Source organism: Gossypium raimondii, chromosome 11 (genome assembly GCF_025698545.1).
Source record: "Gossypium raimondii isolate GPD5lz chromosome 11, ASM2569854v1, whole genome shotgun sequence".
NCBI classification, from domain to species: Eukaryota; Viridiplantae; Streptophyta; class Magnoliopsida; order Malvales; family Malvaceae; genus Gossypium; species Gossypium raimondii.
Genome location: NC_068575.1, coordinates 61,605,178 through 61,630,817, shown reverse-complemented (window position 1 = coordinate 61,630,817; position 25,640 = coordinate 61,605,178). Strand labels below are relative to the sequence as shown.

General features: G+C 33.8%; 3 protein-coding genes across 4 annotated transcripts; all 3 read left to right on the top strand.

Moving 5' to 3' along the window:
• The first annotated feature begins 8,213 nt into the window (after positions 1–8,213).
• Positions 8,214–14,547, top strand: LOC105801901 (O-fucosyltransferase 38). 2 transcript variants are annotated; one of them, XR_001136079.2, is made up of 11 exons: positions 8,214–8,466; positions 8,702–8,780; positions 8,931–8,998; positions 10,789–10,877; positions 10,986–11,163; positions 11,544–11,672; positions 11,920–12,056; positions 12,872–13,085; positions 13,187–13,485; positions 13,657–13,752; positions 14,124–14,177. XR_001136079.2 is itself a non-coding variant. In XM_012633250.2 (11 exons), the coding sequence occupies exons 1-11, from the start codon at positions 8,248–8,250 to the stop codon at positions 14,248–14,250; spliced, it is 1,521 nt and encodes a 506-aa protein (XP_012488704.1). In that variant the 5' UTR covers positions 8,214–8,247; the 3' UTR covers positions 14,251–14,547. The 2 variants fall into 2 exon arrangements, 1 of the variants encoding a protein (XP_012488704.1); XM_012633250.2 differs by having other exon boundaries at positions 13,187–13,371; positions 14,124–14,547.
• Positions 14,548–16,559: 2,012 nt separating this feature from the next.
• On the top strand, positions 16,560–18,172 carry LOC105801905 (expansin-A7). Its single transcript, XM_012633257.2, has 4 exons — positions 16,560–16,706; positions 16,865–16,975; positions 17,070–17,385; positions 17,608–18,172. Exons 1-4 carry the CDS (start codon positions 16,649–16,651, stop codon positions 17,918–17,920), a joined length of 798 nt encoding a protein of 265 aa, XP_012488711.1. The 5' UTR covers positions 16,560–16,648; the 3' UTR covers positions 17,921–18,172.
• A 1,707-nt stretch (positions 18,173–19,879) lies between these two features.
• Positions 19,880–24,302, top strand: LOC105801903 (uncharacterized). The gene is made up of 12 exons (XM_012633253.2): positions 19,880–20,159; positions 20,580–20,698; positions 20,791–20,897; positions 20,994–21,081; positions 21,346–22,369; positions 22,494–22,548; positions 22,665–22,746; positions 22,909–22,989; positions 23,070–23,177; positions 23,632–23,681; positions 23,827–23,938; positions 24,105–24,302. The coding sequence occupies exons 1-12, from the start codon at positions 19,976–19,978 to the stop codon at positions 24,198–24,200; spliced, it is 2,106 nt and encodes a 701-aa protein (XP_012488707.1). The 5' UTR covers positions 19,880–19,975; the 3' UTR covers positions 24,201–24,302.
• Positions 24,303–25,640: the final 1,338 nt, after the last annotated feature.

Here is a 25,640-nt window from a genome sequence, read left to right as displayed (position 1 = left end):
CTATGCCCAGGGGATTCAGTGCCACATAGCGGTCGTCGATTGCACACATGACCGGATTCCTCTTTCTCTAGCTTCCTGGCGGTTGTTGTTCTCCGTAGGATTCAGTTCTTCCGATGCAGATCGGTTGTCGGACTTGGGACGATGATCCACATTCGAAGAATAGTGTATGTGGAGGTGTTTGCATCACGAAGGGTGAGGGTGTTTGAAACCCATACGTTGTTGGGGATTGGTAAAAAGGAGAGCTCTCCGATGGCCCCTCTTGCAATCCCTCGTGCCCCGCTGGCCTATACATCAGCGGCCCACTTGGCGTAACAGGAAATGGAGCTGAACCGGACATTTGGCTCCAACCTGCCATAGGACTCGGAAAAGGATACATATAAGGGTTAGGATACATGTAATGGATAGGAAATGCACCTGGCATCGTCTGAAAAGGCGGTTGAGTGGGTATCATTGGTTGAATTGCCGTGTCGGGTGAATGTCTCGGTGCTCTCGTTAGGCCCGGTGATTGCATGGCCGCTGATAATGAGCCGGGTGAATGTCTAGGCCTCGTTGAGGGGCTACCTTCTTCGTCTTGTCGTCTTGGATTTAGAGGCCCACGCCTTTCCCTTCCGACACGTATTTGTCGCTGCCTCTCCTCTGGCGTCAGTAAATACGGCTTGCCATGGATCCTAAACCATGACATGTATTCTGGAACGCATGCTAACTCTAGAACGATGATTGGTTCCCGAGTAGGTTGATATTCATGCCGATTTTCCCACATATCAATGTACCCGGACCAGTATTTAGGCCAATCCGTACCTAATAGCCGAAGGTCGATTTTGTGGTGATCGTCAAACTCCTCAGGGTCCACGGGAATCGGTTGTCTACATCCAAACTGTCGTAGCACTTTGTCTGTCTGGTGCGGCTTCACGGTTGCGAAGTTGATAAGCACGACTTTGACGTGCCAAGCGTTTGAATTTTGTAAAAACTCTTCCGGTATTACTGCCCGAATTGCCGGATCCTCGTATGGTGTCCATTGAAACTATATGAACATAATAGAAATATTAGTTATATACATAATACTAAATACTAAATACAAAATATCTATTTGCAATAATACTTACTTGTGCTTCCGACCGTTGGTCCAATAGAAGCCGTATATCTTCAAGTTCGGTAGGTAATCGAGCATGACTTGCCGGATGGTTCCACCTAATTAAATAAATTTTTAGCATACTTTTATTTTTAAAAATCTACATAATAATTGTAAAATCTAATATAAAATTTACCTCGTTATGAGTGGGAATGTATATGGGTGGTCCACTCAAGGACGTAGAAATGGAAAGCGAAACGTGCCCATGACTGCAGTAGTGACAGGCAACCTCCGATTTTCGCTCTCCTCGGTTGCGTCGCCCCGCACATCTTCCGATACAACGTTGCCAAGACGGCAGACCCCCAACTAAATTCACCGGCTTCTGTAAAATCTTCGAGTTTCAGGAGCCATCTTAGATGTACGCGACTCCGTGACGTGTCGGGCATCAGATAACCTCCAATTATTTGAAAAATGTATGCCCGAGCATATCGGATTCTTTCAATTTCGGTTGAATCTTCAGCCGGATCAGGGAATGTGTCACGTAACCAGCCCATCTCGATCTTACCTCCCTCCATTTTATCCGGAATAGCGCCCAAAAGCTCGTAGCACACCGCCTCCCAATTGCTAAATTGAGCAGTCCTGGTGACTGGCTTTTCGTCGACCGGCAATCCCAATTGCAGACTCACATCTTCTAGAGTGATAGTGCACTCTCCACATGGAAGATGGAATGTGTGCGTCTCAGGTCTCCACCTCTCGATCAACGCACCGATTAGTTTCGGGTACAACTTGCATCCTCGGCCTACCGTCGCCACGTGGCAAAAACCCGCTTCCCGCAGGTAGTTCTCTACTAACGGTGATGGAGGATCATGCATGTTCCGGATATTGCATTCCAACACCCGATCTACAGACTTTTATAACAAATAATAAATTAATAATTATCTAAAAAAACATAAATAAAAAAATTCTTAAATAATATTTAAAAATTAAATTTAACCCTTACCATTTCTATTTGTTCCACCGATATGTGTTGCCTATCAAGACGAGTCAATGATCCGGCCATTGATGAAATCGTAGAAATTTTTACGATTTATAAAAATATAAAAAAAAATAAACTATTTTAAAAAAAGAAATTGAGAGCAAATTGAAATTAAATATGGGTTTGAGAGATTTTTGGAATGAAATTGAGAGGAGATTGAAATTAAATATGGATTTATGAGAATTTTGGAAGGAAATTGAGAGAAAATTGAGAGGAAATTGAGAGGAAATATGAGATAGGATTTGTTTGTAAAAAAATAAAAAGGGATGGGAGTATTTATAGTTTTTTTTTACCATTGAGGGGGGCAACGGTCAAATTTTTGACCGTTGGGCACTGTTCACGCGCGGGCCGACATCGCGCTGACGTGGCAGCGATGTTCTGACGCGTACTCTGACATCGCACTGACGTGGCAGCGATTTCGGGGAAAAAGGACCAATCCGATAAATAATTAAACAGTTGGCCCATTTCCGTAATTATTGAAAAAAATGGGCTTTTTAAAGTAAAATGCCCGTGATTTTCTTCTTTCTTTATTTAAAAATTAGGCTAAATTCTAAAATTAGTTACTAAATTATTAATATGTTTTTTATTTTACTCATTGAATTAAAAAATTAATTTCATCACTAATATTGTCTTTTGATTCTATTTTAATTACTCTCCATTAAATAATTAACAAAAATATACCACACTTAATTCTCAGTGCTTACACATTTTATCAAATTGGTCATAATTTTAATAGTTCAACAAATTTAATCCTCCACAATTACAAAATCTATCAACCATATTTAAAAATTTAAAAATATTTAGAGCTGAGTTCATATCTTTTTTTTATGATAATTTTATTAATTTTTATTTTCTATATGATGAATTTTCATCAAATTGAGACAATATATTATTTATTTTCATTTTACTATAAATAAAAATAATATTTTCGAAGTCACTATCCTAAACGTCCAATTTGATTGAGGCATGAATTTGGATTGCCGTTATTATTTTTGATTGATTTCCAAAACATTACATGATTTTTCACGTTTCAGAGTCAAAGCAAAGTGCAACTAAAATTTGTCAACAGAAAGATCTTTGGCCGACAAAATAAGATAGTGTAATTAAAACATCATGATAAGGTCAAACTTTGTGCATGTGATACTCCACTACTAACCTGAGCTTTTAAATCATGCTTTGACCACCATTTCTTCGTCATGGGTATGTCCTTCCATCCTCATTGTCTCTCATCTTTATTAAATTTCGGCTACTGATAACTGATGGCTCAATTTAAATTTTATATTCACATACTTGAATTCGTTTTTAAATTGATTTTATTCCATTTTTTATTAATATGTTTTAGAATCAAATTTTAAATAAAAATATTATTTATGTAAAATAATTTCGGATGGATGAGAATCGATATAATAAACGAGGAAAGTAGAAAATGGACGTTATGGTTCCCTTTCACAAGGCAAACATTAACAATCCAATTTCAGTACTTATTATGTGCCCAAAGGAGCAAATTGAAAAAGAAAAAGAAAAGGCAAAATAATTGATTTATTCACAACTGGCTTATTCAACAAATAGCAAAGATATTGTTGATTTTTACTTTCTTTTTAATGATTAGGCATGAATTTTTCAACAAATAGCAGTCCCACTATATATTCTTTTAACCAAGTAATCATAATAGAGTGATATGAAAATGACAAGTTTCTTCATTGTTCATTGTAAAAATATTCATATTAGCTTTTTATTCCTTTTGAAATCCTTCAATTTGATTTCACCCTTTACAATAATGAATCGAATTATTTCCGATTTAAAATTTAAAATATCGTACACCAACTCATAACGTTACATAAAATTGAGCAGTCATTTATTCGTTAAGTAAAATTGATTCAAAAATCGATACGGGTTAATTGAAATGAGTAAAAAATTGGTTAAATCAAGTAGTTGAATTGATTGAACTAGATTTCCTAATTTTTAATTTTTTGAAAAATTTAATGATTTAATTAAACGAATCGGGAGGATTGGGCAAATAGGTGGAATCGATGAACAGGTGCCTGACCGATTCAATCACCAGCCCGATTTTACAAACCTTGGTTTGAGTTTTGTGGATAGGAGTGCAATCAAGTCGAGCTGAATTTGGATATTGGCAAGCTCAAGCTTGACCAAACGTTTATTTTTTAAGCTAAAGTTCAACTTGATATATAATTGAACCACTTGAGCTCATTTATCAAATTTGTACTCGACCTCAACTAAACTCACACATATTCAAACTCGACTCAATTAAAAATAACAATGCAATTTAATAATATAAAATATTTAAAATATATATTAAAAATGATTTTTTCCTTTTTATAATCTTCATACCTGTTTTAGGAGCCATATTCGAGGTTGTTTCTTCCAACAATATTATCTCTAAAGTTTAAACTTGCATATTTCATTGAGGATACAACATGCCTTACCGTTGAGCTATTTGAGTCAAGTAGTACTAAATTATTTTTAATAACTATCGAATTGAGTTTGAATTTTTAAATTAAACTCAAATACTTTGCGAGCATTAGTGTATCCTTATTCATGGATAAAAAAAGCATTAAAAAACTCTAGTGATTACCAAACACCGTATTTGAAATAAAAAGAGCCTCGCCCCATAAAGGTGGGTTTTTTTTTTTTTTTCTTTTTCTGTAGAAGATCATGTGTTGGTAGATTAACAAAATAATTAGAAAACAGAGGGTTTTGCCGCACAATACTTAGCCGCTTATTAAGATTGCGGGGTACCCCCCTAAAGATTTTGGATTAGGTTCTCATACTCCCCACCTGCTGGTTAATCACGTAACATCATCAACACATTGTTTTTATCAATGATATCATGTGTTGTTGCCGAAACATGTTTATTGAAAGATAATATACCTTTGACTTCTGTTTTTTCCGACAATATTTTAATGTTGTTATAATTTCTTTTTCTTTTTTGAATCCTTAATCTACAATGTCCAATTGGCTGCACAAGAACATGTTTGGTTGGGTGTTGGGAAGAAACTGAACTTTGGATGCCACCCGATTGGTAGTGTCAAAGCATTATTTTGAAGGGGAGATTAGTAATTACGATAAAATTCCAAATTCAAATTGGGATAATTATAGAATAGAATTTAAATCTATACAAAATGTAATAGATAAGAAATTAGAAAGAATTGGATAGAATTCATCAAATAACACATGCACATGTTGGGATTGGAAACCAATACGTAGTAATCATGTATAGTTGGATGTGAACGTGGATACTTAACCAATAATGTCAAGATTTCATTTACTTTCTTCTTCCTTTTTTTTTTTGCATGTGTATTTTTTCCATAAATGAGATTTTCATGGTAAAAATGTCATGAAGGTCTTTTACTTTGATTGTATTTTATCTTATTTACCTAAAGAAAAGGGTAAATTAGTCTATATATGTTAGACTAAGGAGCAAATAAGTCATTTTATTAAAAATTTTATTCATTTTTTGTTAAAACTTGATCCTGTATGTCAACATGAAGTATATATGATACATCATGTGTAACCATTTAATTATTCTAACAGCCATGCTAATTTTTAACAAAAACAGATAAAATTTTTAATAAAAATACCAATTTACTTTTTAATGTAACGTACATAAAATGAATAGACATAAAGAGGGTTAGCAAGCAATAGCATTGTTTTTTTATAGCCCATGTAAGAAGACTATGGTGTTAGTTCAGTTAAACCCAAAAAATAGTTGATAGGATCCAGGGTTTTGCGTGGGCTTTTGTTTTTGTTTTTTTAAACATAACTGGCCTTTTTCAGATTTTTTAAAATAAAACAATAAAAGAAAAACAGAACTACTAGCATCAAAGTCTAGCAATCATCTCTTCACTACATCTGTTCGTCATCGAGTTATCTATTTAAACTTAAAGGCTCGTCTGAAATTTAAGAAGTCTTGGGTAAAAAAAAAAGATTTGTTTAAAAAATGGGTAAAATTTGAGCTTAAATATTCAATGCTTTGAGCCCTACCTAACTAGTCTCTTTTATTTTTTAACACAATATTAAGGGTAGAGGGTGGAGATAACACCGAACCCGTGCCAAACAAGTGTTTGATAAAAGCTTTAATGATCTCTACTTTTAAGTCAAAACCTCTTTTTTTTTTTGAAAATTATAATGATTTATATTATGTTACGTATTTTATTACACAAGAATTAAATTTATAGTAATATACAATACTATTATAATGTACATATTAACAAATGTTACTGTATATAAAATTTTAGTAAATAGAATTATAAAGAATTATTAAATATTGAAATAAAATAAAATAATTTTTTTTTAATTTTTTTTATAATATGGACGAGCTGAAAGGGATAAGTATTTACAAAATTTTAGATTCATATTTCATATCAAGTTGAATTTGTACTCATAATCACCTCTACCCTCTGCACACGGCATGCTCAGCTCTGACAAGGCAAGTTGATGCCGTCAAAAGAATCCAATGCCTCCCAAGGTTAAAACCGAAACTGGCAAAGAGAGTGACTGGCACCATATCCGTAAATGACATCAGCCGCTAACTCGATCAGAGGAGGAAGCGCGATGGTACCCATAATCACACCCTCTCCATTCGCAGCAACCAAGGTGGCGATGGAAATAGAGGAGCTGAGGACCCACCGGATCAGACAGATAGACCAAATTCTGGACACCTTTAAAGGAGATGTGAATGCAAGATAACAAAGGACATTAATAGAATAGCCTTCATATATAACTCTGGGTAAAATTTCAACCAAATCAACGAACAAGTGTTCATCTTTCCTAAGACAAACGTACACATTACAGCATCCGAAAGAGAAGCAATTGATTACCATCCAACAGAACACGGCAACTAATGTATGTTGCTCCTACATTCCCTTGTCATATACGGCTTGGATTTTATCCGCCAAGTTAATCAAGAAGTGTTTCACAATCATAAATTTTATGACTAAAGAAAGACATCAACAAGAGTGCATCCACCTACTAGCAAATATCGAGAGAATTTCCATAAATCTGAAACCAACACATAAGGCAATAAACAAATATCACCATCATCAGGTACTGACACAAGTTGCACCCCTAATTTTAGATTTTACATGTTCACAACCAATATCACCATCAGCAGAATGCAGATGTTTTCAGCCATTTACCATTTCTTTTTCCTCTCATTTTAATGAAAGAAATAGCTTTACTCAAAAGAAAGAACAGTACAAGGGAGTAAAAGAAAATTGAGAATATATTTCAGAACACCAGCATAAATTGCTTCCACCTGAATGAAAAACTTTTCACATCAATAAATCCATGTATTCACTTGACAGCAGATTGTAAACAAACGGTTAAAATAAATGAGAAGGCAAGAACCTAAACTGAATTTCAACCTAAGTAAAAATGTCAAGCACTCCAACTAAAAGAAGATCCTAACATCATAGATTACCTATTTAACAGACAAGACTATGCAGCAGAAGCATTGTCAACAGGAGCCAACAAAAGTTCACCCACAGTACAGATGAATATAACTATTAAAAACTATAAAAAGAGTTGTTATAGTGTTAGCCGACCCGCTATCTGACTAAAACCGATCCGACCGATTATTACTTATGATTATGTAGCTCTCCGCTTAGAAGCTCGCATACCACACAGATCGCCTGTAGGTTTCGCTAACATGCAGTTTGCCAGCATGCTGGCAAATCTATACCAAGAGGACACAAGTTGATACTAAGGGAGGGTACGTGTTAACATGCATGTAACCTATTTGAACTTAGACGTCACATAAATGGACCGTACCTTAGAAATATGGAAATAGATCCTTAAGGGAAGGGAGGGAGTGAAAGACAATCACTCAACAAGAATGGTAAACCCTAGTAATCAATTCAGACACATTGGAAATCATATTAGGCGCAAGAAAATGGTCCATGTCAGTATTCCGTTAAACACTTAATGGCTGAGTGAAAAAAAAAAAACAATGTAAAAAAATTAATGATCAAATTGTAATTTTTTATAATTAAGTGACTAAAGTGAAAACTTACTAATAGTTGAGTACTATTCAATGTAGTTTACCCTTTAAAATAATGTGAATTATATAGTACTGGTAGGCGGAAATACAGAAAGTGATGCGGGAGATCTGCTTGTTGGAATGGTAAACCATAGGGGCTCGTCTCATAATCATATGAGAACAGCTTCAACAGCCAAATTTATCTCTAGGAAACAATCTCCCAGGAACATTGCTCTTTACATATTCCTCCTCTTTGCTTTCTCAATCTTCATTTTTGTCTTCAACGCTGGCAACATTGTGGAAGACCACCCCGCCCCAGTTATCTCCATCCAATCCCACCCTCAAACTAAATTTCTACAGGTCTCTGATTCAATATTTCTTCTGTTTCTCTTAATGGGTACTTATATTCGAGGCTTTTGAAAAATGGGTCATTGTCTTTTTGCGGTATCTGAAAATTATATGAACAAATTGGCAGCTATCTAGGTGGTGGTGTTATTATAAAATGTATAATCTAATTTTGGAAAACCGTTGTAGTTTGCGGAAAAAGGTAATTCAATGATAAATTGCTTCTATAATTTCATTTTGACTTATGCAGACAGCTGATGATGAACTTTGGGATGCCCCTTCTCGCCATGGTTTACGTCCATGTATCAAGCCTACGAGCAGATATAAAGGTAAAATCTACAATTTTAGTTTGTACTCTGTTGCCTTTTTCTTTTGAAGCAGTTCTTTTGCCGAGCTTACTCTTTTGATCAATGTGTAGTTGTATATTTGTTTATTTGTTTGTAACGAATACTTCCTAATTCCATTTAATGTTATGTCAGCTGCACATGGATCTGACCGCTATTTAACAGTGAAAAGCAATGGAGGATTGAATCAAATGCGCACCGGTGTATGTTCACTTACATCTATTTCTTTTCTTTTGTTTTTGCTTGCCTTTTCACTGTGTCTAATTACACCCAGAGTCACATCCTATGGTTTCATAGAATTAAAAACTTGCTTGAGTTTATGGCATTAATAATTGTACCGATCTTCTTGCATTTTAGCCTTGTATTTTGTACTACAAGGTTATGTTACTTAGACACAGGAGTAAGTGTTAGAAATGGATGTGTCTGACATAGATATGTTAATTTTTTTCTAGGCTTTCATATATATATATATATATTTGGAGAGTCTTTGGAGGGTCATATCACTATAATCATGTCTGAATATATGTTGAATACAGTTACTTTAAGAAATAGAGAGTCGAAGCAGCATAGCTACATTGTGCCTTCCTGGAAGTGAAAAATACTTTTTAGTAACTTTTTTTCTCCTCTGCTCTTCATAAAAGAGGAAGTTAATAGCGTTTTGTTTTGTCATTCCAGGTCCTCTTTTATTCGTTTTAAAATGAAAAAGCATAGGCTAAGAATGTGTCAAGGCGTATGCTTTTATGAGGATGTTCATTTTAAGAGCGAGAAATGTTTTGAAGAAAGACTTCATGCCAGTATAACCAGCTATGTTTGAGTTTTTCTAGAAAGCCTTTACTTTCTTTAAGTTTCAAATAAATAATTTGGATCAAGAAGAAATTCTTCATTTTAAACTTTAATCTAGAATTGAAAGTTCAGAAGTTTCCTTGTATGAATATGAAAATTTCCAATTATAAATGATTGTCAAGGCATGCTACTAGGTAGGCCTTCACCTTGCACCTTAGCATTAAACAACAAAGCAACTCAAACACTTTCGGGCAAGGCTCATTTGATCAGGTGCACACTTGGTTTGCCTAGGTGTGCCCCTATTATTATTATTATGTTCTTTTTTTTAAGGCTATAATCATAAAAAATGCCCTCCTTATTGAAGTTCTCTTCAATTTATTTTTAACTTTTAAAATAGATGTACCTCTACTAGCAAGAAAGGTGATAGCGTCAAATTCTTACTTCTCAATATGTGAGTATTCAACAGCAAACATGGGACCGTAAGAAAATCATGCATATTGACCAAAGAAAAAGTTGCATGTTTTGTAAATAAACTAGACCACACGTCAGAGTTTATTATCATAATTGTATGTCTTAAGCTATCTTATATATACACACGCAGACACAAAGAGACACATATGCATATCGTCCCTTACTTCACTCAGGCGGGTGCTTCTTTTGTGCCTTGCACTTGAGGCAATGTAAAGTGCTAGGCCCTAGAGCATGCCTTGACCCTTGACAATAGTATATAGTAAAAACCTTTATTTTATATATTTCATATCTTATATAATCCTAGGAATGACAATGAGGTGAACTTTCATATTCTAAGAGTACTTTGCATATCTTATCTAATCCAAGGAATGAAAATGATATGAAATAGTTAATATTTTAAGTCCGAGCTAAGCGCTTGATGCTTTGTATTCTAAGAGCAATTTGCATATCATTTTTTACACTTCTATAGTGTTTGGGGTCAATAAAAATTGTTGTGAAAGCTTTTAACTGTTGGCACATCAAAAAAATTGTCTCTATGTTTATCCTATTTGACTTGCTTGAACTTGTATTTCATAGAGTGCATTTATTAGCTCTACAATCTTTGTGTTTGCTTTCAAGTTTCTTACATGTGGTTGAATGCATTTGTTAGCTCTAAAATCCATTGTTGTTTGCTTTCAAGTTTCCCAGATGCTGCCTTGTTGGTTCATTGACCAAAACTTCGGTAACCATTCTCTTGTAGATATCAGACATGGTGGCTGTGGCATACATAATGAATGCGACCTTAGTCATTCCCCAGCTGGATAGACGATCCTTCTGGCAAGACTCAAGGTATTATCATTTGTTTCTCTCTTAACTCCAACAAGTCTGTAATTGTTTTGATCTTAATTAGTTTCCTGTTATTACTTAAGGTATCTTATCTTGAATTCTGTGAAACAGTATATTTTCTGATATATTTGATGAGCTTCATTTCATCACAACTTTACAAGGAGATGTGAGGATTGTTAGGGAGCTTCCAAAGGAACTGGAACTTGTTCCTCGGGCACGAAAGCACTTTACTTCCTGGTCTAGCATGGGATACTACAAAGAAATGATGCAGCTATGGAATGATCATCAGGTTTATAAACCATTTTCTTTGCTATACTTGTTGGCATTATTGTTTTTGGTTGTGGCTTCTTTTAGATACCTTCTTATAGAGACATTCATGATGTGATTAATCTGCATTGATGCATTGCAATCTGTCTGAGTTAACATTTTTCAGAGTATAATTCACTGTTACTTTTTGTTTAATGCAGTTATAACAAGTAGAAAGGAATTCATTCTTTTTACTAAAGAATTTCTAGGTGGTTCAGTATTAAGGCAAAGTTCTCCAGAATGTAGTAATAAAATTTCAAACTGCATGCTTTTTCCCCAAATTATGTAGGATGTGAAAAAAAAAAGAAAAGAAAATTAAGGCAAGTTTTAATTCCAAGGATGCTGACCAAGAAAAATTTGCAGGTGATCCATGTTGCTAAATCAGATTCTAGACTTGCGAACAATGATCTTCCTCTTGACATACAGAGGTTGAGATGTCGTGCTCTATATCATGCTCTCCACTTCTCTCCCCCCATTGAGAGCTTAGGAAAGGTGAATTGCTACTCTTTGATGTTCATGCCCATGTTAATTTACTGCCTGCACACATGAAGAAAAGGCATGGGAAGCTTTTTAAAAGCAGCTAGAATTTAAGACCTTATAAAAAATTCATCATGTAATGGTAGAATATAATTGAGCACAACGCATTCATGTTTATTTCAGTTTTGATGCATTTAAGAGGTCTCTTACGGGGCTTCCTTTTTAAATTATGTTCTGAGTATGCATGATGATGACACCACAGAAGCTGGTGGATCGTCTGAGAATGCGGAGTGGAAAATACATTGCACTTCACTTAAGATATGAGAAAGACATGCTTGCTTTTACTGGTTGTACTTCTGGTTTGACTGATGCAGAATCTGAAGAGCTGAGAATAATGAGGTGGGAACCTATCCTTTGTGCTAATGCATTTGCTTTCAGTCTTAACAAGAATTCGTTTCTTCATCATAAATTCGATTTGTCTTAGGCTTTACCATTGAGGTTGAAAAGTGATTTTTCAACCCAAACCATGGTTTCAATCCAAAAGCAATAGTAAACAAGGAGCTTTTCGAACCAAACCATGTTTTTTAACTGAGATTTTAGCTCAAGCTAAAAAGTCAATTTTTTTAGCTTTTGGTTGAAATTACTTTCTTATCCTCATTAAAGAAGTCCAACATATCTTCTACTTTACATCATCATTTCTAAAATAGACTCTTTGTTTTTTCAAAAGCAGTTTTCAACTATGGTAAGCAGTGTCAAACTTTTCGGAAGCACTTTTCAACCTTAATGATAAACTGGCCCTTATTGAAAACAACATAGAAGAACTTCTACGATGAGAATATTAGCCTCTGGCTTGTTCATATGGTCTGGGTAATTGCTTTGTCGATTACTCGCCATCCGTTAAACCGTATACTAATCTCCAAGTATTTTAGATGTTTTACCAAGTGAACCTTAATGAATAAACTAACCTGATAACAGTCTCGATACATGGACTTCAAATCTTTGTTTTTAATTCTTTGAAGTTTCAGAAAGAGGTTAGCTAGTTTCACCTTATCCTTGACGTGCTTTAGATGGTTTTCTTTGTTATTTAAATTTACTAAAAATGGGGAATAATGTGACTAGATTGACCAAGTTAATTATTAAAGAAGTCATCTTTTTGGCGCTTAAGCATTTCTGCATTTTTTAGCTTATACTGAACTTTCTAAATATCTTTCCAGGGAGAACACAAAGCACTGGAAGGTTAAAGATATAAACTCTACTGAACAGAGGATAGGTGGCTTTTGTCCACTAACCCCCAAAGAAGTCGGGATATTTCTTCAAGCTATTGGCTATCCTCCATCAACATTAATTTATGTTGCATCTGGTGAAATTTATGGTGGCGATGCTCGCCTTTCAGAGCTTATGTCTTTTTTTCCAAATCTAGTTTTCAAGGTCTGCAAGTCATATTTTGTCTTTGTTATAAATAGTTTGATATGCATAGTCTGCCATGAGGATGTGGTGCCTTCATGACTTGGTACTTATGTTGATGACAGGAAAAACTGGCAACAAAGGAAGAGTTGAATGCGTTTGCTAAGCATGCATCTCAAAGTGCTGCACTAGATTACATTGTTTCTTTGGAAAGTGATGTGTTTGTTCCATCATATTCAGGTAACATGGCACGAGCAGTTGAGGGGCACCGCAGATTCTTAGGCCATCGGAAGACAATCACCCCAGACAGGTTACTGACAGTGAAAGTATTATTTGGTTCTTTTTAGGACAAGGTTTTCTATGAGGACATGAACCATTGATCTTTGGTCTTGTTAGTTAGTTTGTCTGGTTCTTTTAATACAAGGTGATATCAACTTTAATAATGGTTTTTTAACTTCTTTTCGAGAAATACTTAGTACTATGAGAGACCCTATGGTATAAGAATACTTCTGTGTTTTTTTTTTCCGAAAGAAATATTATTCTTATTCGAGCAATTTATATTCTTATCTCAAGTGTGTTAATATATATTTTACAGGAAAGGACTAGTCAGGCTTTTTGATGAGTTAGAAAGTGGACAGCTCAGAAAAACATCCTCATTCTCCGATCTTGTGCAGCAAATGCACAAAAACAGGTAGTTATGTTGCAACTAGCAACTATCAGTTCTCCATGAATTAGACCCTTTGTAGCATGTGGACCTACTTAAATGTACCATGGAAGCCCTTGTATTAGGAGTTAGATTGCATTTTACCTCTTCTACTAAAAAATGGGTAAATTAGTCTCTATCTGTTAGATCAAACAGAAAATCAATCATTTTTGTTAAAAATTTCATTCTTTTGTAATGTAAAAAACTGGTGTGGTTGATGGAATGACTGGACAGTGACAAAACAGCTTGGACGTGGAAACTTGTACAAAATTGGAAGTATCTCATGACAGTGTCCAATGGAATGGCATAATTTTGGATGAAATTTGATATTCATTTTTCTTTTTGTATTTATGATGTAGACAAGGAGCTCCAAGAAAACGAAAAGGTCCTTCACCTGGAATAAAAGGCAAAGCACGTTTTAGGACCGAAGAATCCTTCTATGAAAATCCATACCCTGAGTGTATATGTAGTTCAAAGGCTGTATAAAATAGTCATCAACTGATTTGGCTGCAGTGAGTTGCTTGAATGAAAAGGATCTCCCCATTTGAGTGGGTATGGTATGTTAAACCGAGATGGAAGGTTCCCTGGATATGAGCTTCAAGCAATGAGCGTGCACGGTGCAGCTGCTATTTGACTGACCCAAAGTTCACAATGCAGATAATAGTAAATTGAATCTCCTCTTATACGAGTTGCATTCCTTGGCAGGTAGTAAAAGCTTGTAGTACCACTTTTTTTATGAACCCTGAATTTTATTGCTGATAAAATCTTTTTTTTTTCTTTTTCTTTTTTTGCTCTCCATTGTTCTCAGTTTTAAAGATATGATGATAGTTTTATATATTTTATTTAGAACACCGATGAGCAGCAATCATGATTTTAATGTAGTTTATTAGAAAGTTGACTTATAATTTTTACCTATAAAGGTCTTGTAAAGTAAAAATATTTTCAATTTAAGGCTCTTATCTATTTTTGCTGATGCATTAGAAATTACAAGCACTTTAACATCAATATAAAAGTACTAAAAAATTTCGAAACCATATTAGCACTTTAAAAAATATTATATTATTTTTATTTAATAAATTATGTTCGTTAAATTTACATCAGTATTAAATAAAATTAATTTAAAACTTCAAATATATATATATATATATATATATTAAAATTCAAGGCTTTCATAAATAAAAGTGGAGCTTGTTTAATTACAAAATAATATAAGGATTTGTTTAATTTAAAATAGTATTAATTTTCGTAAAAAGTGTCGTATCGAAACAAAGTGGAACAATAGCAGCATCATATAATTTTGACCTTGATATATGTCTCAATCAATGCCCATTTTCATATTTATTTATTCGAAATCTTTAAGTACTTGATTTTTAATTCAATTTCTATTTCTTGCCATTATTTTTTCTTTTCATAATTACCTTTATTCATTAAACCTAACCAGACTAATTTACTATTATTTCGTTGTTTAAATATTGTGAGGGTTAAATATTTATAATTTTGCTTAGGAAAAACTATTATCTAATTATTCTTTTTTCTTTTTCTTTTTTATCACCCAACTATAAAAATTTGTCAAATAGTCACCTAATTATTCCATTATCTTTTTCTAACTAATATAAAATGGAAACATAAAAAGAATAAGAAATAAAATTTATTTAATTGATTTTGATGTTTTGAAATCTAAAATTTTAATATTAAATTTTTTTGAATTTTCAGTGAAAGGTAAACAAGTAGGATATGACAAATTTTAATGCATTATTTTAATTTCTACCCTTTTTCATTTTAATCTTTAATGTTTTTTACCCGATCAATACTTAAAAGAATTTTATTTGGATGACCAAAATGAAATCAACCTAAAAGTTAGGTGATAAAATGAAAATGTAAACATAATGTGACTTGTATAGTCATTCACTATTAGAAATTTAACGCTTAGTAACTAAAATGAAAACACTTTAAACATATTTTTAGAAAAAAAACCTATTTTCCAAAAAATATTTTTAAACGGTTTGATTTTAAATTTAATTATTTGTACTCGAGTTTTAGTTAATGAACTTGCCAACCGATCTTATATGGCACGAATAATCTAAATTATACTTGGTCGTTTTTTTTTCTTTTTCTTTTTTGAACTTATAGTTGGTCGGTTTGAGATAGCATAAGGTCGACAATGGATTAAAATTGCGTTTTGCAAGGTTGACATTTATAAAGCATGCTTGCCAAAAAATACTAAAAGAAAACCCTAAATATGTCAGTATTAATTCTTTTGAAGGTGTCAGTATTAATTTTTGTTGAACCTACAAAAGAAAATTATATATTTCATGGCGGCATATATATATATATATATATATTGAATTTTAAATATAAATAATTTAACTATTAATAATTTTTATTATTTAACTATGAAAAATTATGAAGTGATGATTTAATTATTTAATTTTATTTTTTGTCAGCAACTACTAAGGGTGGTAGTACCTTCAATATTTATAAATTACGTTAATTTAGTCTTGATTTTTAAAATAATTAACTATCAATATTTACACACGAAATTTTAAAGTTGTTCTATACCCAAGATAATAATTACACTCTCAACCACTGGTTAAGATAAAAAACCTTTGTCATCTCATCTAACTCCAATTTATAAGTTTTTAATTTTAGATTATCATTCATTAATCAAAATACATTAATCAAAATTGATTAGTTGGGAGTAAAGGACAAAAACTAAAACATTACTAAAGTTGTTTCTTCAATAATTTAAAATAATTAAATTAATCTAACTAAAAAGATCACAAATAGAACCTGCACGCACGTTGACAAATATTAAAAGCAAATACATGATAAACAATATCCATTTCAAAAATTTCGAGTTTGACTTTCAGAGAATTTTAGCTTCATGAACGTGTCAGAAAAGCATGCATTTCGGTTTTCTGAATCCTTCTTCGGTCGGGTTGGTGAGTTTGCAAACACTATATATAATGTGAACATGTAGAGTCAATAACAGGAATTAATTGCTCGTAACTTGTTTGATCAAAGGTCTCATCGAAAAAAAAAACCATGTCTTTTTCATTGAATTCATGGAGCTTTGTGTTTCTTTTTATGACACTAACAGCATTGGCAATCATCGGCAAACCTTCTGTAGCTGCCGTAGTGTACCGGCCAAGCCCTTGGGCACTCGCCCATGCAACCTTTTACGGCGATGAAACCGCCTCCGAGACTATGGGTATGTTATGTCGCAAATTATACGTGTTTACAGGTGAATATTCAGACATGAAATCCAGAATAATCGGTTATAATTAAATGTTTTTTCTTTACAGGAGGTGCTTGTGGGTATGGGAATTTGTTTAGCAATGGTTATGGTATTGACACAGCTGCACTGAGCACAACATTGTTCAACAATGGGTTTGCTTGTGGGACTTGTTATCAAATAAAGTGTGTTAAGTCGCCTTGGTGCTACAGTGGGGTTCAATTCACCACCGTGACGGCTACAAACCTTTGCCCTCCGAATTGGGCCAAAGACACCAACAATGGTGGGTGGTGCAACCCTCCACGAGTCCATTTTGATATGTCGAAGCCCGCTTTTATGAAAATTGCTCAGTGGAAAGCCGGCATTGTTCCTATCATGTACCGAAGGTACGACTTTTTTTAATGATTTTGAATAGGGATATACCCACGCTACATATACCATGTTCAAAAGGAGTTGTCTAAATAAATATCTATCACTTGCTCCTCGAAAGTACGATCTCCGATAAATTATAAGGGTGAATAGTTCTTAACCATCAAACTAAACAAGAAAGTTCCATAAAAAATGTTATGATCGTTATTTTATAATTTCGAATTTTCGATTCCTTACAGGGTACCGTGTATAAGACGAGGGGGGATTCGATTTTATTTTCAAGGGAATGGGTATTGGTTGTTAGTGTATGCGATGAATGTAGGAGGAGGCGGTGACATTGCCAAAATGTGGGTCAAAGGAAGCAAAACAGGGTGGATTGGTATGAGTCATAATTGGGGAGCTTCGTATCAAGCATTTGCAACTCTTACGGGCCAATCTTTATCTTTCAAGATCACTTCATACACTTCCAAGGAGACTATCATATGTTGGAATGTTGCACCTGCAAATTGGAATGTAGGTTTGACTTACAAGTCAAATGTCAACTTCCATTAATCTGGTCTGGCCTGATTTATGAACACATTTATTTCATTTAGTTGATTCCGTTAGTTTTTCCTTTTTATTGGAGAATTGTATTTGTACTTTCTATAACATAGGCAATGATGAACATCCACGTGGTTCAATCGAGTCTGAATAATGTAACTAAGAGAATTATAATATTATTTTCTTTTAGTTCTGTGGCGGATCTTAACATGTAATTTTTGAGAGAACCGTCAATTAATACAATGTATATTTGAACTTGTTTTATTTCAGGTCACAACATACATGGTCATATTTGTACAATAATCGAACTCTTGGAATGATTTTCATTTGTTCAATGTGAACAGTGAAAATGAACATCCAACTAGTATTTTAGGCCCATACAATTCAATGTTTAATTTGATACTTAAGTTTCTTTTTGTTCTAATTATCTAAGCTCAATTTCAATGTTCAATTTAATAATTGAGTGTTCTTTTTGTCTCAGTAAAGAAGAACTTATCTTCTTTCTTTTTTTTGATTACCTTCCTCGCGTATGTATAAGATCAAACCCATTCGATTTCTAAAACGGATTACTAATCCTTAACTTTTCGAGGAATCCTTCATCAGTGGTTGTGAATGACTGATTTTTCTCAATCTTTTCGACCTTGGTTCCGTAGGAGCAAGTCAGAAATACTGTAATGAAAGGAACATAGGAGTTTGTCGCTAGGTATTTGAACAAATAGGATCGTCCGGTTCCTATAGAACCTATCACTAAAATACCCCTAGAGGGAGATAGGGCTAAGCGGAGCGAAAAGGGTTTTCCACGAGACGGAAATGAAAACTATTAGCCCCACGAAGTTTGTGAATAAGTGATTGTCGATAATGAGCAAGGAATATCCGCCTTTTCGCTAAGCAGGATGTATTGAACTCATAATTCATTAGATACTTTTTATGAATGTCAACTAAGTATCGTAAGTAAATTGGTCCCGGTTGTTCAATCATTTGATAACCAGAGTCATTCTTTGATAAATGATCACTATGAGTCAGACTCAATAGAGTACTTATGTTTTTTTACTATAGCACACGTGTCAACTTTTAATTGGATTACATGATACCGTTTGTTTTGGGTATCAAATTGAATATTGAATGACGGGTAGTTGGTTCGGTACCAGTTTCGGTTATTCCAACTAGTGCACACCATTCCAATAATAAACCATTGTAACCAACTCCATTTTCTGCATCGGTTAAAATTTCAACTTATGCCAATCATACCAATTTGTTCCACTCAATTTTGGCCGCATTGGCCAAAATATTGCGCACTGAGTGGTGCATAAATAATATTAAAAAAATATAAAATTTCTAACTATCTACCATTATGATAATAAATAATAATAAAAATTTACCAAAACATTGTACATTAGCTGGTATATGAATATTTTATATTTGAAATTTATTTAATATCATTCATTTGATATTTGTAATTTTTTTATATACATTTATTTTTTTTAAAATATCAATAAATCATAAAACGGTACACTGAAACAGACTAATACCAATAAGCACCAATTCCGGTAGAAAAATAGTGCATCCATATGTGTGATACTAACTACTTGATATTGATAAATTCTAATTGAGGGTAAAAAAACTTAAGTATCAAACTGAATATTAAACTCAATTTCAGGTACCAAATGATTATTAGCCCTAAATTTTTAAAAGCTTTTGGTCCATCAATTTTACCATTCCCACGCATTTCATCACCACTCTGGACAGGCCAGCCCATAATCATTAAGCCTTATCTCAATAGGTTGCTTTTATATAGTTTCAGGACCCTCCAACCTTTTTATTTTTTGCTCATTTACGTTATGGGCTAAAGGCTGAATCTGAAAATCGATTAGTAATTGGCAATGGGTTCCGAAAAACATGGAGGGAGCTTGCCTGAACCTGAGGCAAAATCAACACATACTAGAAATTTTTTGCCTCACTCATGGATTTGAATTCTATGAAATTTTGATTTAGATTTTAGCAGTAACATAAAAGAATTTCAGTGATCAAATTGTTTCATAATCAAAACAAAGAAAACAACAACAAAAAATGTCAGCGGCTGCTTCTTCGTCTTCTTCTGTGTATGAATCGAGAGAAGCAGTGAAAGAAAAACAACCAAAGCAAGAAGTAATTAAAGATTGCACATACAAGACTAAGGCTATCCAGTTCTTAGGTCGTACTACGCCTATTATTCTCCAAAACGACAATGGACCTTGCCCTCTCCTCGCCATCTGTAACTCTCTCTTTCCATTTCTGTTTTTTTTAATTGTTAATTGGAATATTCGGATTGCAAATTCAATTTAAAATTTGATTTAGGTCTTACGTTTTTAATTTTAGTTTAAAAAAAAATGGAAGAATTTCGTTTCAATTTTCTTTCCATTGTTTCTCAGAGCGGTCAAGTATGGATTTCTTTACAGCATCGCAATTATTTGATTATATTTTGGTTTTATTGGCTTGATTCTTTGTTGTTGCTCTTGCTTTTAGCGGGAATACCTCAATGAAAGAACAGGACAGTATATACATGTGTATATCATTTATGGATTGAATTATGAACATGATCAAATTTCTAATTGTTCGACATCATCATTATCATTTTATGGTGGCAATTTGAATTTGGAGCTAATTAAGTTTTGAAAATGAACGTCTGTGACAGGTAATGTTCTCCTTTTAAGCAACAACTTGAACCTGAGTCCCGATATAGCCGAAGTTTCGCAGGAGAAACTACTTTCACTGGTGGCCGAGCGCCTCATTGATTCCAACAGTAATGTCGACGTAATTTCTTTACCTTTTTTTATGCTTGATTCATTTTCTTGCTGCTGGTATAGTTTGTTCATAGTGATAAATCCTTTCTTTCGGCAATGTAGAATAAAGATGCCGGATACGTCGAAAATCAACTGCGGAATATTGCTGATGCGATCGATTTACTCCCTCGTCTTGCTACAGGGATTGATGTAAATATCAAATTCAGGAGGTTAGCGTTTTCGTTTCTTTTTTTCTTTAAGTTTTTTTTCCTCCTACAAACGAGTTCATTTCGTGGTTTGTATTGAATAATGTGTACAACATACAGAACAGACGATTTTGAGTTCACTTCAGAGTGTGCCATATTCGATCTGCTCGATATTCCTCTCTATCATGGTTGGATAGTTGATCCCCAGGTACTCCAAAGCTAATAAGAATTGTGTATTTATATTGCTGTTGTTTCCTTTGTTGATCGTATTGTTGTCGTATGCATCTTTTATGGCTCGATGGGGTACGGATCATGTCATCATATCGGTCCTGCCAAGCTCCTAGAGTAATCCATGGAAGCTTGTTATGTGTATAGGATTTCAGTGTTTCTTTGTCTGCTTGCTCAACAAACATGATTAACCGTTAGACAAGGAACTTTGATGTTTTATTTTCATGGTACACATGTGTGCCAGGACTATGAAACTGCTTCTGCCGTTGGTTCAAAATCCTACAATGCAATTATGGAAGAGCTTGTTGCACTGGAAGCACGAAATATGGAGGTTTTACGTAAAAGTAACTCTGGAGATTGTGTGGATTTTGCTGCTGCAACAACTGCCACTCTGGGAGTTCCCTCTCCTTGCCTCTTGAAAACCAAATCTTTTGACGAGTCTCCTCGTTCATTGTCTGGTCAGAAAATATTAAGAAAAGGGGATCTCGATGAGGAAGCGGAGCTACTGAGAGTCTTGAAATTATCAGAGGCTGAATCGCAAAACTCGGTTAGTGATCCTGGCAGTTCCCATGAAAGATCATGTTCAAAGAATCTTGTTTCTGCAGATACACTAGAGGGGGAAAAAGGCGTTGAAAATCCAAACTTGCAGCGGACCGAACCTTCCTTATCAGATAATTGCACTTCCTTGAGCAATGATAGCGGTAGTAAGATATGTTCCAAGACCCTCAAAAGGGAAGAGTCCCAGAAGACTGATGGGATTAATCAGCATCAGTCATCTTATGTTAAATCCGGAGAAATTAACCTTTCAAATGATGTGGCTGAGAATAAGGGGAATGGTGCAGAAGAACTGATCCAGGTTGAAGGTGCACTTCCTGTTTATCTGGCAAAAGATATTGCTTCTAACAATGGAAATGACACTGAAATATTGCAAGGGGTTCAAAAAATCGAGATTCAATCCGATTCTACAACCGATCCTCATGACATTCCTGATAATGTGAATGGGTGCCTGATCATAAAAGTATCATCCGTGGCTTTACAAAATGCCGGTTCAGATTCTTCTAGTGGCAGAATACATCATGCAAATGTGCCTCAAAGTGAACCTATATACGAAGGCGAAGAATGCATAGCAGATTCTGCAACAACAGCAACAACATACGAAAACCCGGAGCCAATGTATGAAGGTGAGGCAATTCTTGCAAAACAAGTTGACCAAAGAGCTGTAGATGACTGCAATGTAAGGTCTAAAGATGAAATCACTCCACAACAAGGTTAGTAGTGCATCTTATTAGAAAATATAGATCTTTATTGTCATAGAGTGTGTATATCTTTCTTTCATCTATTCGATCTCCGTTCTTCGTTATGTAAGGTCTAAAGTTGCTTGTTGCTATTCAGGGGAACTGATCGGAAACTTCTTGAAGAACAATGCCAGTCAATTGACCTTTTATGGGTATTCTTAGTATTATGTAGCTGTTTAAAGATCCAATTTCTTCGAGTCTATTACATCGTAACTCTTTATGTCAGTATCAAGCTTGTTGTTTAGTGACTTATTAATCCATTCTACAGGCTTTTTTGCTTACAAGACGGACTTAAAGAACGCGAACTTTGTGTTTTTTTCCGTAATAATCATTTCAGCACCATGTTTAAGGTCAGTTTCTCTGTGGATTAATACCTGTGACCGTCTACGAGCTGCCAATTATGTGTTCCCTCGAAACGACTTGACTAAACTAATAAGCTGATATAAGAACCAGTTTTCTTTGTTTGCTCTAATGGTCATTTGTTCACTCATTGGATCTCATCTTTTTTGCAGTATAATGGTGAACTCTATCTTTTAGCTACTGACCAAGGCTATCTAAATCAGCCCAATTTGGTTTGGGAAAAACTAAATGAGGTAAAATTGTTACCATTGTCGGGAATTAACCCATATCTGACATTTATACTTGAGTCTGAGTAATATGTTGATTCTTTCAGGTCAACGGAGACACGCTGTTTATGACCGGCAGCTTCAAGGAGTTCAAGGTGAATGATAATCATGTCACAGGTACTTGGGATGAGCAAAATGCTATGGCCAGTACTGCTGTGAGTATTTTCCCTTTTTTGCAAGCAAATATTTTTAACTGTTGATTCCTATTTACTTAGTAAAAATACCATGGAAACCCTAGTACAATATATCAGATTGCATTTTGCTTCACTAAAAAATGAGCAAACTAGTCTCTGTATATTAGATATATGAACAAATTGATTCTTCCTATTAAAAATTTCGATCTATTTTTACAATTTAAATTTTAAAATTGGCATGACTAATAAAATAATCAAACAGTGATACATGATGTGTCATATGTAGCTCATGTTGATGTATAATGACAAGTTTTAATGGTAAAATTGAATGAAATTTTTAACAGAATGATCAATTTACTCCTTAATCAAACATACAGAGATTAATTTGTCCATTCTTTTAATAAATGAGAAAAAATGCAATTTTTACCCTATTTACTTTCATGAATACTTACCAAACAAATTTTCACCATGCAAGGACTACATTGCCAGCATTGATAGTGCAGTGCAAGCTGGATTGGACGTAAAGTACGTTACATGTATCGATGTTAATCTGTTCTAATGATAATATAAATTTCTCACAATTTCTTGGAAGTCATTGTTCTGTCTATTAGAAAATATTTCAGAAATGTTGATTTTGATTCGATTGGTTCTATGAAAATTTTCATTGCAGCTCGGATTTACAGCTTGCAATAGCTCTGCAACAACAGGAATTTGAAGAAGACCCACCACCGCGTCAGCCACCACCCGTTGTTGGTGGTTCAAGATTAGTAACAACTCAACAGGTATTCGATTCTTTATTCTTGTCGAAATATCCATGTTTGTAGCCCATATCCTACGTATAACCAGACTCGATTTTGAAGATATGGCACTTCCAAGATCCTTCAAATACATGAAAAAAACTTATATATGTAGCTTTAAGATATTTGTGTTGAGGTGGGCATTTTGCAGGGGCAGAGAAGCAGTGGAAGGAGCTCCTCGTCGTCATCTTCGTCTTCATCCCCGAAGGAAGATACGAAATCAAAAGATATGTGTATTGTGATGTAAGTTTTTGCTTTAAATCCATTTGGAGAAAGACTTTGTTTACTGTAAATGGTTTGTTTCTTTGATCCAATTGTATTTCAACACTAATAAAAACCATAATTCACCACTTATTGTGATTTTAGACGAACATTTTGACTATAAAAAGGGGAAAAAAATCAACAATATTTCTTTAATTGATGCTAACTTTGATAATTCCTTTAATTGCCACTATGATTTTTTTCCATCATCAAGAAACTACCAAACACATTGTTTTAAACCTATTATAAATGTCATAATAAAAAAAAAAAAGCTTGCGATCCTAAAAATATCATGGAAACCCTGTGTTTCGTGTCAGATTATATTTTGCTCTTTCTACAAAAATAATGATAAATTAATTATTATATATTATATTAAAGAGTAAATTAATTTTTCTTTATTAAAAATTTCAACAATTTTTATTGTTAAAAATTGAAGTGTATACAATTAAACAGAAAAAAAAAAACGAAAGGGATGAAGTCACCTGTTGAACACAGGTAGGAGGGAAATAGATTTCGATAGCAAGAATTCCAGCATTCTTTGCCATTTTTGTGTATCCAAGTAACGAAAAAAGATAAGGTACAAGGCCTATATCAACAATAATAGCAACTACAACTCTTTATTATTAAAATTTAAAAACAAACAACCCTTTTTTTTTATTGGGTAAATTCAAAAATAGTCACTTTTGTTTGCCTCAAATTATATTTTAGTCATTTATGTTTGAAATATTACGTTTTAGTCATTTACGTTATCGTTTTGTTACGAAGTAGTCACTCTACTATTAAACTCCATTATCTCCCTAACGGAAGTCCTATGTGGCAGTCCAAATGAGTTTTAAATGCCAACTTGGATGTTAGTTGTTGGGATGAAAATAAGTTTTTAATTAAATAAATTTAATTTGGACTGCCACGTAAGACATCCAAGTTGGCATTTAAAACTCATTTGGACTGCCACGTAGGACCACCATTAGGAAGGTAACAGAGCTTAACAGTAGAGCAACCAATTTGTAACAAAACGATACGTAAGTGACTAAAATGTAATATTTCAAATATAAATGACTAAAATATAATTTGAGGTTAACAAAAGTGACTATTTTCGTAGTTTACCCTTATTATTTTATTGTTATTGTTTTTATGTTTGTGAAGAGTAAAAATATTGACCCTCTTTTATAATATGTTTCTCATTAATATTATTCATTTTCAATTAATTATGATAAATGTTAATAGAAAATATTATTATGAATAAAATATAATATTTACTTGAAAGAAAGTTCATTACTCTTTGAATTCATGTCCAAAATTTATATTATTCGAAGTTTTATATATATTTATGCCCAATAGCTATATTTAATACATATTTCGATGCTGATTCAACTAACATTCAATTAATATCTTCCAGAAAAATTTTGCCAGTTTTAGCTCGGTTTGT